Source organism: Labeo rohita, chromosome 19 (genome assembly GCF_022985175.1).
Source record: "Labeo rohita strain BAU-BD-2019 chromosome 19, IGBB_LRoh.1.0, whole genome shotgun sequence".
In the NCBI taxonomy this organism is placed as follows: Eukaryota; Metazoa; Chordata; class Actinopteri; order Cypriniformes; family Cyprinidae; genus Labeo; species Labeo rohita.
In genome coordinates, this window is record NC_066887.1 from 2,249,501 (window position 1) to 2,265,710 (window position 16,210).

The window sequence follows — 16,210 nt, forward strand, 5'->3', positions numbered from 1 at the left end:
AGAATAGCTATTTTGAAATATTACAATTTGAAATAGCTATTTTCTGTTTGAATATACTTTTAAAGTGTAATTTATTCCTGTAATTCAAACCTGAATTGTCACAGATCCTTTAGAAATCATTCTAATATGCTGATTTGCTGTTGTTGGATTATTATTGGTGCTCGGTTATTAATAAAGAATAATTTTCAGGATTATTAGAAATGTTTTACTGTGACTTTTGCATCAATTTAATGCGTATTTGTCAAATAATAGCCTTGATTTTGATTAAACACATACATATATTCCCCAAACATTAGAAAAATAGTATATTGTGGTTTCTGCAAATATATGAAGCAGCACAGCTGTTTTCAACATTGATAATAATCAGAAATATTTCTTGAGCAGAAAATCAACATATTAGAATGATTTCTGAAGGATGTGACACTGAAGACTGGAGTAATGATGCTGAAAATTCAGCTTTGATCACAGGGCTAAATTACATTTTACAGTATATCCACATAGAAAACCTTTCTTTTGAAATTGTAATAAAATTTCACAATATTACCGTCTTACTGTATTTTTAAGCACATAATCCTGAGCAGACTTGAATAAAACGTAAAAAAAGTATTGTAAACAAGTATTGTATACTTACATCTGAATGTTTAATTTAGTATTGTACCGTGATTGAAGATATATTTTTATAATTTCGACAAAATTATGTTTTGATATTTTAAGTGATTTACTTAAAATAAATATGACTTAACATAAATATGAATGTAATGCAGTAACGTAAACTGAGCTGTGGATATCAGACCGAACGCATTCGCTAAGCTGTCATCTGATTGGCTTGTTGCATCAGCGGTTGTGCTGTAACGCCATCTGATTGGTCCATGTGTGCTACGATGGTTCTCCCAGCCAATCATTGCTCACTTTTTAGAGTTTTATAAGAAAGTCGAACGAGGTGGAAAGATTGACTTCCGTGTTTTTGCTTTAGTTTCGCTGCTTTCTCCGTCAAAATGGGAGCGTGTATGGCCTTGTGCTCGCTAGCGAGCTGCGTAAGTCTAAACTATTATTTTGACTCAAATCGAGTTTGTCTCTTTATGTTGTCAAATTTCCTCTGGTAAAGAAAGTAACGCATTTTTTCCCGAAACTTTTAGAACTGACTTGTTCTTAGAGGAATTTTAGAGGTTGTTTCCTCGTTTTGTTTACGTAAATAAACTATAAAGTTTTGAGAAAACATAAATAAATGACTCAAGGGCAGCATTTCTTTATGTTTTTATACTTTGTTTGCTCACAATAATGTCATACTTGTAAACAATGTCTACCTATAAAACACTTACGTTACGTTTTCCGCTTTCACGCACGCAATTCCTTTTCAGACCAAACATTTCCATTTTTACCAAAACTATTTGATATAAATGTTTAACATACAGGTCCAGGCTACTCATATAGCTCTCATGTATTAGGTTGTTCCCCCAGCCCAAAGAAATGTGTTGATTTGCTGTGTTTGAGTGTGTTTATGCGTTTCCCATCACACCAGGCGTCCTGTCTGTGCGGCTCTGCGCCCTGTCTTTTATCAGGATGTTGCCCTTCTACATACAACTCCACTGTCACGCGCCTGGCCTTCTCCTTCTTCCTGCTGCTGGGCACTATAGTGTCCATCATCATGATCCTGCCAGGCATGGAGACACAGCTGAAGAAGGTACATAGCTCATTGGTGTCTTGATACAGGTTTATGGGATCACAGCAGAGCTGGTGTGATCTAATTTTCTCTTACTTGTTTTCCAGTTCTGCATCTAACAACAAAAAATAAAAACACAGACCGCTGTCAGAAATTGTGTGTTTATTAAAGGGAAATATTTACCCTCTGGAATTTAAATTTGAGGGAATTTTAATTTAAGACCAAGCATTAAAATAATTTAGAATTTTTTTTAAAGAAGCACCAAATGTGCATTTATTTAATAAAATGCCACAAAATAGTAATAATGTGAAATGTTATTACATTTTAAAATTTTTTTTTTTTTTTTTTTACACATATTAAAATGTAATTTATTGCTGTGATAAAAGCTGAATTTTCAGCATCATTACTCCAGTCTTCTGTGTCACATGATCCTTCAGAAATCATTTGAATATGCTGATTCAAACATTTCTGATTATTATCAATGTTGAAAGCAGTTGTGCTGCTTCATATTTTTGTGGAAACTGTTCAAAGGTTTGGGGTAAGGTTTTAAAAAATGTAAAAAAAAAAAAAAAAAAATCAGAAAGGTTGCAGTAAATTGATTAAAAAAATTGTATTAGAGAAATATTTCTACTTTAAGTAAATGCTATTCATCAAACAATTATGAAAAACATGTGTCATGGTTTCCACACGACTATCAAGCAGCAAAAAAAAAAAAAACGTTTACAGCGTTGATTATATAATAATCATGTGACACTGAAGACTGGAGTAATGATGCTAAAAAAATCAGCTTTGATCACAGAATTAAATTAGATTTTACATTATATTAAAATACATTTTTTGCTGCTTTTACAGTATTTTTGAATAAATACATCCTTATAGAGCATAAGAGACTTCTTTCAAAAAATGAGAAAAAAAAAAATTCAAACTTTTGACAGGTAGTGTAAATATTTATTTCTGCACAATTTTGATTTCTAGATATTTCTAATTAAATGTAAGTGAATGTCTGACATCCCACTGTACATTATTTTTGTTTGTTTGTTTATTTTTACATATACTTTTATAAAAAAAAAACAAGTTAACAAGAACATCTTGTGACTTTATTATTATTATTATTATTATTATTATTATAATTATTATTATTTTCCCTAAATACATTAAACTGTTCTTTGGCTGGTTTGTTTGCCATGGCTTATTCATGCAGTTTTTTTTTTCTTTCAGATTCCTGGTTTTTGTGAAGGAGAATCTACTATACCTGGACTTCATGGGAAGGTGAACTGTGAGATCATTGTTGGCTATAAGTCGGTCTACAGGATGTGCTTTGCCATGGCCTGTTTCTTCTTCCTCTTCTCCATCATCATGATCCGTGTGAGAAGCAGCAAGGATCCACGTGCCGCGATTCAAAACGGGTATAGGTTTTACTATTTACCAGCTGTAATCTTTTCCACTGAAATGATGGGAAGGGCGCTCTCAGCTAATGTTTGTAACAGTGTTGCCCTCTACTGGTGAGAGCTGGGTTTTTGAAATATGGAAAATTCCTTTTTGCACAATAGTTTTACTTTGTCCGGGAAGACTTACGTAATGACCTGTGCCAATGTGACTGTGACTGTGATTGTTTTTTTCAGTTTCTGGTTCTTCAAATTCTTGATTCTGGTCGCTCTTTGTGTGGGAGCTTTCTTCATTCCAGATGGAACGTTCAACACAGGTATTTCGGCTGATAAATAAGAACTAACAATACCTTGATAATTACTTGGGAATAAAAGTTTCTATTTTTACTATTTCTTTTTGTTGTAGTTATTTCCCACTCTTTAGAAGTTATAGTAAATAAACACTTATACTGTTTATATTAATCATTTTTTATTGAGATTCACAACTAGGTAGGTTGTTTTTCAATGTTCTGTAGTTCCCAGGAGAAATGGCACTTTCTCATATGTATCCAGATGAGAATGCAAGCAAATGACATTTGTAGGCGCCGTTTAGACCGGATATCCGTGTAACCACATCACATTTGTTGAGTAAACACTAACGCTTCCTGATGCATCACAGACAACAATGAATGCTATTGCATTTCTCTGGTTACGTGAATGTTTAAAAACATTGATAATCCCATACATACACCAGGATTCCCACTGTCACTGAAAACATAGACATTTCAGGGGATATTAAAATTGTGATTTCCATGCTTGAAAAGTCAGAATCCGGTGATTAAACTTAATGCTAAATCTAAAAATAAATAAATAAATAAATAAATAATGGTAACAATCTTAAAGTCTCAGTTCATTGGTCAGGAATGGATGTCTAGACTTCTACATTTTGTCCATTGCAGTGTGGTACTACTTCGGTGTGGTTGGGTCCTTCATCTTCATCCTGATCCAGCTCATTCTGCTAGTGGATTTTGCTCACACCTGGAACCAGAAGTGGGTGGAGAACGCCGAGAATGGGAACAGTAAATGCTGGTTTGCAGGTATGTTCAGCAACATTGTTTCTGTGTGACTCAGATGTTAAACTGATATGGGTGTAGGCTGAAAATGGTGTCATGTTAAAGTCACAACATTATAAGCTGTCTTTGCCATTTGAATATCACATTCTTTTCTTTAACCAGCAGTGGACTAGGGCTGGGCAGATTTTTGCTCCAATGTGAAAGTTGTAAAAATCAGGCGGTTAATTGTAGTTTTAAACTTTTTTTTTTTTTTTTTTTTTTTTTTTCAGAACATGACAAACACTTCATGTTTTTGAATTCTTTACACTTTCCAGTCATTTTTCCTTAACAAAATAAATTAAAAACAATAAGAAAATAATGATTTCTTAGTTCTACATATTCTAATTAGTAATATTGTTTAAAATCAAGAAAATAGATTTGTGTTGCCTCATAATATTAATAATAACATTTCTTTGTCTCTTAGAAATACACATTTGATAGTAGCTTGAGTTGTAGATGCAGATGTAGATTTATGTTCATAATCAAAATCAGTAATATTGGTTAAAATTGTAGCAACCTCCTTTTTATATGGTGAAATTTAATTATTCTGACTGTTTGAGGTTTTTTTTTTATTATTATTTTTTTTCTATTGGTCTTCCATAGTAGCATACATTTAGATCATGATAAAACCACAAATACAGCACCTCAGTACCATGGTAAAAATTAAACATGGTTTATATGTATTTGTATGAAAAACAGTAGTCTAAATGCAATTAGTACAAATGCAAATTTTATTTTTTTCAGTTTTTTATTTATTTTATTTTTTTTATTTTAACCGTGTTAAAGGAGAAGTCCACTTCCAAAACAAGGATTCACATATAATGTACTCACCCCTTTGTCATCCAAGATGTTCATGTCCTTCTTTCTTCAGTCGTGAAGAAATTGTTTTTTGAGGAAAACATTTCAGGATTTTTCTCCATATAATGGACTGATATGGTGCCCCGAGTTTGAACTTCCAAAATGCAGTTTAAATGCAGCTTCAAACGATCCCAAATGTGTTTGTAAATGATCCCAGCTGAGGAAAAAGGGTCTTAACTAGCGTAACAATCAGTTATTTTCATTAAAAATATACAATAGAAATACTTTTTATTCTCAAATGCTTGTCTTGCCTTGCTCTCCTTGAACTCTGAATATTCTGGCTCAAGACAGTTAAAATTTGTCAAAAAACTCTGAACTGAACCGGAAAAAACAGTCCAGGCAGAGTAAGACAAGATGAGCGTTTGACATTAAAAAGTATGTAAATTGTATTATTTTTATAAAAAATAATTGATTGTTATGCTAGATAAGACCCTTATTCCTCGACTGGGATCGTTTACAACCACATTTGGGATCATTTGAAGCCACATTTAAACTGCATTTTGGAAGTTCAAACTCGGGGCACCATATCAGTCCATTACATGGAGAAAAAATCCTGAAATGTTTCCCTCAAAAAAAAAAAAAAAAAATTTCTTTACGACTGAAGAAAGAAAGACATGAACATCTTGGATGAGGGGGTGAGTACATTACATGTGAATCTTTGTTTTGGAAGCGGACTTATCCTTTAACAAAGATGATTAATTTTTTTAGTTTTTTTAAAGTCTAATAAAAGTTAAAATTGATAGCTGTCAATTATACTGTAATGCTGAATGGCTATAGTCAATGGTTGTTAAACCATTGTTAAACACTTTAGATTGTGGACCAATTCTCAATACAAACTAGTTTTGGTTTGGCAGGCTACGGCATGCAGAGGGATAATCACTGGTATGTAAACAATAGGGAAAACTGCATACCAACGTACTTTTTTTGAGGTAATCAGTCCTCACAGTTTCACAGCCTGTTAGGAGTTATAAATACTGCAAAAATGTGAGAATTAACCTTCTCTAGTCTACACATGCATGTGGCTCCGGCAAACCATTTGTGCATATGAGGCACAGTGGTTAACCAGAAAAATGGCTCTTCACGCCCACAAGGTTGCCAACCCTTGAACTAGTTGCTTATTAGCATTAATATTACTTGCATATTGGCTGTTTATTAGTACTTACAGAGCACATATTAATGCCTTTTTCTGCATAACCATATTTTAGATCCCTTAACCCAATCTTATACATAAACCTAACAATTGCCTTATGAACTGTTAATAAGCAGCAGATTTGATTAAAAGTCTTAGTCTTAATGTACCTTAATGTAAAGTGTTCACTTTTTAGTGATCCTAATGTGTCAGTGGGATCGAGGTATATTGACCGGAGAATCATTTTCTCTCATAATGTTTCAGCAACCAAGTTGTGAGTTTTCTGTCAGCTGTTTTGAATCATAAGATTTGCAGATGAATCACTCTTTTGGTTAAACAGGTTTGCAAAAAGTCCTAAAATTGTTCGCTGTTCAGTTTGATTAATTCGGACAATTTGATCAACTAGTTTTCAGCTGTTTCTTACACCACACCTTACATTTTATAAGAAAGAAAACAAAAAGAGCACTGGATAAGGTGAATATTAACCTACAATTCATTGTAGGAAACAAAACTTACAAATGTCTGTCGTTGGTTGTTTTCTAAACAACTCTGTGCTGCAGCTAAAGAAAATATATATCCAAAGCAGTATTTAAAAAAAAAAAAAAAAAAGTTTCAAAATATGGGGCGCTTTTGTAAAGTCTTTTGCTATTGGAGCAAATAGGAGCACAAAAAATATATTAGTTGACCATAGAAGTGTAGAAGTTTACCCAACTATGTATACTTCCACTTCTGTGAACCAGAGGAATGTGAAAAGGGTCCATGAGGGACATTATGTTGGTCGCTTGGTGTCTTTCTTTGACCCAAAATCCACATAGCTGTATATTAAATATCAAATATGAGCTGATTGGCTCAATTCTATTCCTTTGCACAACTTTTTCCACTTGAGTATTGAAAGATGTGTGTGTGTGTTTTCTCCACAGCCCTGCTGTCGTTCACAGTGGTTCACTATATCTGTGCCTTTGCTGCTGTGGTTTTGTTCTATATATTCTACACACAGCCGGACGACTGCGCCGAGCACAAAGCCTTCATCAGCCTCAACCTCATTTTCTGCATCATTGTGTCTGTGGTGGCCATTCTTCCAAAAGTGCAGGTCATTGGCACTCTCATTTGCTCCACTTGTTTTCTTGCTTTTCTCTCTGAATGGATTTAAACAAGATAAAACATGTTATTGGTAGACAAGTCCGTCAGAATGTGAACATCGGATGTTCACACAGCAAATAAGCGGATAGAATGATTTACATTGTTGGTGAATGTGTTACAGGAAGCTCAACCGAGCTCTGGTCTGCTCCAGGCGTCTCTCATCTCTCTCTACACCATGTATCTCACATGGTCTGCGATGAGCAACAACCCCAGTGAGTTTCACAATCAGATCACATCTACATATGACACAGCTTCTTTAAATCCTTTTTTTGTTTTACCGCTGAACTTTCTGATTTTTAATAGATGAGAATTTAGTTGATATGTAAACTCATCTCTGAAAGAGATGTCAGAAAAACACTGTTAGGTGAAACGGTGCTTATATGGACAATAAAAAGTTGACAACTTTTAAGAATTTCATGTTAAAGCGATCAACACAGTGCAGTTGGACTTAAACAGACACAAAATGTAGGTGTTATAAGTTTTTGTTTAAAGTTTTATAATGAGCAATGAATATGAAGTGGAGTTATATGAAGTAACATATAAATAGTGCAGTATAAAGTGGACAGGAAGCTGGGAGAGAGAGGCAACTGACTTGCCTAATATTAATATATTTAGTTTTAAAAGACTATTTCTGCCATCTTGCTAATTTGATCTTGCTAACCTCAAAACCTCACCTTTCAAAGGTATGTCAGCAAACTTGAATGTGCTAAATGATTGACAAGCAAAGAGAGAAAAGGTCTAGGAGGCCATTACAGAAACAAGTGACATGTTTCTCACAACACCTATTTCAGTGCTGATTGCAGAAATACATTTTTATGAACATTTCAATTCAAAAGTTAGGTTAGTGTCTGCTTGACAAAGCTACATTTAATTAATTAAAACACTAAAAACAGTAATATTGTAAAATGTTATTGCAAATTAAAAGAACTGTTCTCTGTCGTGGTATATTGTAAAATGTAATTTATTCCTGTGTCGCAAAGCTGAATTTTCAGTATTATTACTCCGGTCAGTGTCACATGATCCTTTAGAAATCAATACTGAAAACAGTTGTGCAGCTTCATATTTGTGTAGAAACTGTAATTTTGTTGTTGTTTAAAAGAACCGCATTTATTTGAAACATCTTTTGTAACATTATAAATATCCATGCAGTCATTTTGATCAACTTGATGCATACTAGCTGGATACCTAAAAAAAAAAAAAAAAAGGTTACAGACCCCAAACCCTTTTTAAGGTTTAAGTTAAAGTTTAAGGAGATGTTCACTTCCAGAACAAAAATTTACAGATAGTTTACTCACCGCCTTGTGATCCAAAATGTTTGTGTCTTTCTTTCTTCAGTAGATAAGAAATTATGTTTCTTGAGGAAAACTCTAAAAAATCTACATATAATGGACTTCAATGGTGCCCTCAAGTTCGAACTTCCAAAATGCAGTTTAAATGCAGCTTTAAACGGCTCTAAACAATCCCGAGGAAGAAGGGTCTTATCTAGCTGTCATTTTTTGAAAAAAAAAAAAAAAGACAATTTACATACTTTTTAACCTCAAATGCTTGTCTTGTCTAAGTCTGTGAACTCTGTTCCGGTTCAGTACAGTCTGGACAGTTAGGGTATGTTGAAAAACTGCCATCTCGTTTTCTTCCACAACTTCAAAATTGTCCTACGTCGCTGCAGAAGTACCGACCCAGTGTTTACAAAGTGAACATGCAAAGAAGATCAAACACCCTTTACAAAAAAATGGTAAAACAGCGATGTAGACATTGAAGAAGAGAACGAGATGGGAGTTTTTCGACATGCCCTAACTGTATTGACCCGGATTAAACATACTACGCATGCGCATCGCAGTAACGAGACAAGACAAGCATTTGAGGTTAAAAAGTATATAAATTGTCATTTTGTTTTGAAAATGGCAGATCATTTTGCTAGATAAGACCCTTCTTCCTCAAGTGGGATCGTTTAGAGCCATTTGAAGCTGCATTTTGGAAGTTCATACTTGGGGGCACCATTGAAGTCCATTATATGGAGATCATTCCTGAATTCATGTTTTCCTCAAGAAACATAATTTCTTACTGACCAAAGAAAGAAAGACATGAACATCTTGGATGACAAGTGGGTGAGTAAATTATCTGTAAATTTTTGTTATGGAAGTGAACTTCTCCTTTAAGTTCATCTCATTGTCTGACAGTCTCTTAAAAAGGGGTCATCGGATGCCCATTTTCAAAAAATTGATATGATTCTTTAGGGTCTTAATGACAAGTCTGTAACATACTTTACAAAATACTAACAAAATTTTTCCATGGTAGTGTAAAACAACACCCTTTTTACCTTGTCAAAAACAGCTCTGTTCACAGCGACCCATTTCAGTGCATGTCCCTTTAAATGCTAATGAGCTCTCCTCACCCTGCCCCTCTCTTCCACTGAGTGACGAGCAGTTTGAGAGACTGTAAACTTTAGCAAACATGCAAACATGTAAAAACTTTTTATCCATGAAACTTGCTAACACATTATTAGGAAAGGCGATTTGCAAAGATTCGTAAAATAAAACTCACGTCTTCTGTAGGTGAAGCTGGATCATGAATGATTCACACAAACATAAACACATTTAGCCAGATCGGGGGGCACATCCCCTTCAAAAATGAAAGTAATCCTTTGCGTTTCAGATGTCGGGAGTAAATTAAAAATACTATGTTTATTATTACATCCAACAACAATACACCTCAATCGCTTAGGAGACATTCTTGTCTTCCCCTGCTCCGGCTTCGAAACAGTGGCAGACTATTCACAGCTAACTCAGGGTGGGTCTGTGCTAAAACGCCAGTGTCAGTCAACAATTGTGGGAGGAGCCTGTGCAGAACTACATCACTATGCCAAGAATCTCAGCACAGCTTGATCTGAGAAAGTTTTAGGATTTTAAAAGAAAAAGCACTGGGTTGATCTTTATCATTATAGGGTGGTTGTGTACACACACTGCCAAAACACATTTATGTTCAAACAACATGTAAAAGTGAACTTTGTATCCGAAGACCCTTTTAATAATCTGCATGCAATGAATAATTGTCTCAAACCACATTTCGTTACCAAAACTGAGAAATCACGTGCTTGATAAAGTTGTTTCAAAACAAAGGAATTCTCGGAAAGCCATGAGAAAAATTCCAGATGCAGGTTGTTTGTTTACATAATTGAATTCTGGGAAATAAGACATACACAAACACGTGGAGCTGCTTGAATGGAAAAAATGACAAACCTCAGCAACCTCCAGGCCAAATGCAATAGGATGTAATGCAATTAAACTTTAAAGGAGCATTTTTGCTGTGAAGCCCAGTATGGAAATTCTCTGTAGGAATCTCATAATTTGGCCCTAGTTAACTCACAACCAGTGCTTAATAGCTCAGGTAACTTGTGTAAAATTAATAACAGAATCTGTTTCAGAGTGCATTACTGTATGCTATTTATTTGCTCTTACGATGCATCGCTCTTTTCTCTGTGCACAGATCGTAAGTGTAACCCGAGTCTGTTGAGTCTGGTAAATGGCGGGTCGACGGCACCCACTCCCACCAGCGCCCCCGGCATCACTACACAGTGGTGGGATGCCCAGAGCATTGTGGGGCTGGTCATCTTCCTCCTGTGCACACTGTATGCCAGGTAAGCTGGTTACCATCATCCTCACCACTGCCAGAAACAGACAAAGAAATGGGTATCTTTATCTGTATATCTTTAGTTAAATGAATGCAACTTTAAAAAATTCAGCATTTTCTTTTAATTGTATTCAAATCAGTATGTTTATTGATGTATGTGCTTTGAAATAGCTTAAAATAATTATAAATAAACTACAAATAATTAAGGCATTAAATTATAATGTCCTCATACTTGTAAAATTTTACTGACATGGTTTGAAGGAAACGTAATGACCAAATAAAAGCACATTAAAGTGGTAACACTTTGGTATAGGGACCAGTTCTCACTATTATTTGCTTATTAGCATGTCTATTAGTAGCATATTAACTGTTTATTAGTACTTATAAATCACATGTTCTGCAAGACCATATTCTACAGCCCTAATCTTACCTAATACCTAAACTTAACAACTACCTTACTAACCATTAATATACAGCAAATTAGGCAAAAGTTTGAGGCAAAAGTCATAGTTAATGGTTTGCTAACAGTGAAATTTGGACTTTAAAATAAAGCGTGACCATTAAAATCATTGCTATGTTCATGGTATTTCTTTGTTTTACATTACTGCTAAAAGTTAGAAGTCTGTAAGATATATATTTATAATTCTTAAAAAGTCATAAAATTACATTTTAAAGTCATTAAATTTTAAGTTTCTGATTTATCAACTATTTTTTATATATGTTGATTTGCTGCTCAGGAAACTATTATTATTAATGTTGAAAATGGTTGTGCTGCTTCATATTTTTGTGGATTTATTATTTTTTTCAGGATATTTTGATAAATAGAAAGTTAACAGTGTATATGTGTATATTCGCAACAAATTCCTTATCAATGTAAATTAAAAGCTCAATATATTGGCTAGCCATAAAATTATTATTTAAAATAAAGTTAGATTTATTGGTAACACTTTACAATAAGGTTCATTAGTTAACATTAATTAACCACATTAGTTAAAATGAAAAAAGATTAAACAATACTTCTACAGCATTTATTAATCTTAATGTTAATTTTAGCATTTACTAATGCATTAAAAACATAATTTGTCTTTGTTAACATTAGTTAATGCCCTGTAAACTGACATGAACAAACAAAACAATGAACAATGAACATGAACAAACAAAGATTAAAGGAGAAGTCCACTTCCAAAACAAAGATTCACGTATAATGTACTCACCCCCTTGTCATCCAAGATGTTCATGTCTTTCTTTCTTCAGTCGTAAACAAATTGTTTTTTGAGGAAAACATTTCAGGATTTTTCTCCATATAATGGACTGATATGGTGCCCCGAGTCTTTTACATGTCTGCTTATTGTCTTTTTCTAGCATTCGTTCCTCAAACAACAGTCAGGTGAATAGGCTGATGCAGACAGAGGAAGGTCAGGGGCTGGCGGCCGCTGATGCCAACGAGGGCGTCTCCGAGGACGGCGTGAGACGCGCTGTGGATAACGAAGAGGACAGCGTCACCTACAGCTACTCCTTCTTCCATTTCTCTCTTCTCCTGGCCTCTCTCTACATCATGATGACCCTGACCAACTGGTACCAGTGAGTGTCTAACAAAGTATCCTGATACAACTCTGACCGCCCACTTTTTCAGCCGACATTTTCCTATCCAATTTCTCAAAAGGAAATAATTTGGAAATTAGGAAATCAAATGACTTGGCGTATTGGGATTAAACAATAAATATTTCTTAAAATGTTCTCTTTTCTCTTTCCTTCTCAGACCTGAAACAGACTACACAGCCATGAAAACCACCATGCCGTCTGTGTGGGTGAAGATCTGTTCGAGTTGGCTGGGATTGGCGCTGTACCTCTGGACCCTGGTGGCTCCGCTAATCCTGACCGACCGAGACTTCAGCTAAACACTCAGGAGATTCAAAAAGTGTCCTTATACTTAAGCAATGCACCTTTTACCAAACCATATACAAAGTCAATCATTTAGTACATCACAGTTGTTGTTAATCTTTAAGATGCTCTGAGCTCTTGAACTATGCACACTTGTAAACTTTCACACTTGCCATATGTTTTTGTTGTTACATAATCATAATCTGTTAATTTCTTGATCTTTGTTTGACTTTTATGTATACATAAATTCGCACTGTTGAATGTCTAGATGTAGATACATATAATCTTTTATATCTGTTTGGGTCCAGTTTTGTTACAAATTGCACTACGTTTGATCAAATCAAAGGTAAATGTTCAACTGATTGCCTCATACGTATCAGGATGTTTATTTTGATAAAGATACGTTTATCTGAGCTGTATCCATTTAATTTTGAAGCTTTATTTTATGAGCTTTATGATGACACTCCTGACCAAAAGTTTTTAGTTCAGATCAGATGATCTGTTGTATTTGTACTTTTATTCATTCTTGTAAAAGTGATTATTAAAAATTGTACACAACAGGTCATGGTTCTTCAATCCAGCTATTCCTGTCCTGCTGCTGTAACACAGGAAGGTGTTTCCTTTAAGTGGAAGTGTTGTTATTATTGAAGTACATTTCTCTACCTGAAGAGAGTGTGTCTAGTCAATGAATATTAGACAAGAGTCACATCTTGTTGCTCTTACTCCGTGGTTACACATTTGAACAAACCCGTATAATTATGACTGGAGAAATGTAACTCAAAGAGATATCTACTGTACACTGATTGTGCTACAGATGTTTGTGATGCTTTAAATCATGAAGATAGTTAATTTTCTAGCAATTTGCAATTTCCATCTAGAAAATAAGAATAAGAAGAATTAGACTGAAGGAGGGCCCCAGATTTCTACAGTAGAGAATCATTCAGATGTCCAGAATCATTTAAAATGGATTCTTAGTTAATATGAAACATATTAAATTATTTTATTTCAAATATTATTTTTTGTATTTCATATTCTTACTATATTTCTATAGGCTACATCATTCTAAGATTCTGATTCACATTTTATGTCTACGTTCATCTCAACAAATTCTGTTTTTTTTAAAGGGGTCATCAGATGCCCATTTTCCACGTTGATATGATTCTTTAGGGTCTTAATGAAAAGTCTATAACATGCTTTGGTTACAATTTCTCAATGGTAGTGTAAACAACACCTTTTTTACCCTGCAAAAATCAGCTCTGCAAAAATCATCCTGTTCTGGTTGAGGTTGCTTTAAATGTTAATGAGCTCTGCTCACCCCGCCCCTCTCTTCTCTCTGTGGAGTGACGAGCCTGTTTACTTTAGCCGCATTTAGCTGCGTTTAGCCGCTAAACTTGCTAACTAGCACATTATTAGGAAAGGCGATCGCAGAGATTCATAAAAACCCTTATACTCACTTCTGTTGTAAGAGAAGCTGGATCACGAATGATTTGTGCGAACATAGATGCATTTATGTAGATCGGGAGGCGCATTCCCTTCACAAACAAATGTAATCCACTGAATCTTCAGCGGCTCAGATGTCGGGAGTAAATGACGACCACTATGTTCATTATTACATCCAGCAACACAACACCTCAATCGTTCAATCTGAGATATTCTTGTCTAACTTACATCCCTGCTCCGGCATCAAAACAGTGGCGATCGGACTGTTACAGCTGATTTTGGGCGGGTCTGAGGTATAAAGCTCATGTCAATCAACTATTGTGGGAGTGGCCTCTGTCAGTGTGATGCCAACACACATTAATGTTCAAACAACATGTAAAAGTGAACTTTGCATCTGATGACCCCTTTAAAAAAAAAAATAAAAAATCACACTTGCATACATTTTTTTTTTTTTAATCCAGTGTATCTTCATTGTTTGCTACCACAATTCAAATTCAGAAATTGAAATAGAATATAAAAGTTACACTTTATTTAAAGGTTTATTTAGGGTTTGGTTTACGGTTGCATGTAATTATGCATAATTTACTGTTATTATGATTTGTAAGGTGTAAAAAGCACACTGTAAAATGAAGTGATAGTTCAAAGGCTGATTTTTATCTATGAAATAACAACTACACAAATAGACAAAGAGCCCTTTTCCAGCTAAAATTCAGCAATATCATCACCACACTTGACAGACCGCCAACCGGTTACATACAATACAACAGACAGACAGAAATAAATTCTGAGCAGGGCTTGCTTGTTTGTTTTTGATATAAAAAGCAAATGTTAAAGCCCTTTCACACCAAAAAGTGAAATGAATAAGCCTCAGGCTGAAGGAAAAGTAAATTCACACCTGCACAGTAGAACGCAGAGGAAGAAGGTTCAACACTCTTTAGCAATAAAAAAAAAAAAAAAATGAAGCACAAATGTTAGTTTATCTACAGTCATTTTTGCTTATTAGCATAGTAGAACTGGATCATCAAAGGTCAGCAGCAAAGACATTGGTTAATAAAATAGGATTAAATACATTAAGGATATTTATTGCATATGAGTTTGCATTTCACTATTTTAATTCATTTTGATAAATACTGCATCTGTTTTGTGAGTGAGATGTATTAATGTGTGTTCACATTTAGTCTAGAAGTATATCAACAAGTAAGGTAATGTTTACACAGCTCACACAACGCCTTTGTAACTTCCGATTTCTCTCATCATGAGGACAGGAGACTTGTCAGTCAATAATTGGGGAAACAAAGTAAATGGCATTACTTATTTGAAAAAGTAACTCTGATATTTTCTTGTAAATTCAACAGTAATGCGTTACTTTACTAGTTACTAAAAAAAAATCAAATTACATAACTTGCATTGCTTGTAATGCGTTGCCCCCAACACATTTTAGAACAGCCTAATACATGAAAACACAAATACATAATTTAAAATAATAAAAACATGCGTTACCGTAATTAATTAGTTATGACATCAATACCACACAAGTGCTGATTTTGTCCCGATCAATCAGAAGCTTAAATGTGATTTTATACAACAGTTCAGTAAATAAAAAGTTGATATTGTGTTATATTTTAAACAATATATTGTGTGTTTTTGCTCAATTTTGCTGAAAACATATTACCCTTTGAAGTCATAGCAGAATTGTTGCGCGTCTCCAGCCAACACAGCAGTGTTTAGTTTCTCAATGAATCCGCGATTTGAAGGAATCATGTGAATGACTCATTAAGACATCTACCGCCACCTGCTGGCAGAATTAGTTTCTTATTTAGAGTATCATTTCATTAAGAAAATATAATAATAATAATAATAATAATAATAATAATAATAATAATAATAATAATAATAATAATAATCATAGGGATAGTTCACCCAAAAAAAAAAAATTAAATTCTGTCATAATTTACTCCACAAAGCTGTTTTGGTTACCAATGACTTTCATTATATGAAC

The 16,210-nt window shown here is 34.2% G+C and overlaps 1 protein-coding gene across 1 annotated transcript; it reads left to right on the forward strand.

Moving 5' to 3' along the window:
• Positions 1-932: 932 nt before the first annotated feature.
• Positions 933-13,331, forward strand: serinc2 (serine incorporator 2). Its single transcript, XM_051136793.1, has 10 exons — positions 933-1,034; positions 1,520-1,681; positions 2,879-3,066; positions 3,283-3,362; positions 3,984-4,121; positions 7,044-7,213; positions 7,385-7,475; positions 10,747-10,897; positions 12,253-12,471; positions 12,650-13,331. The coding sequence occupies exons 1-10, from the start codon at positions 996-998 to the stop codon at positions 12,786-12,788; spliced, it is 1,377 nt and encodes a 458-aa protein (XP_050992750.1). The 5' UTR covers positions 933-995; the 3' UTR covers positions 12,789-13,331.
• The last annotated feature ends 2,879 nt before the right edge of the window (positions 13,332-16,210 follow it).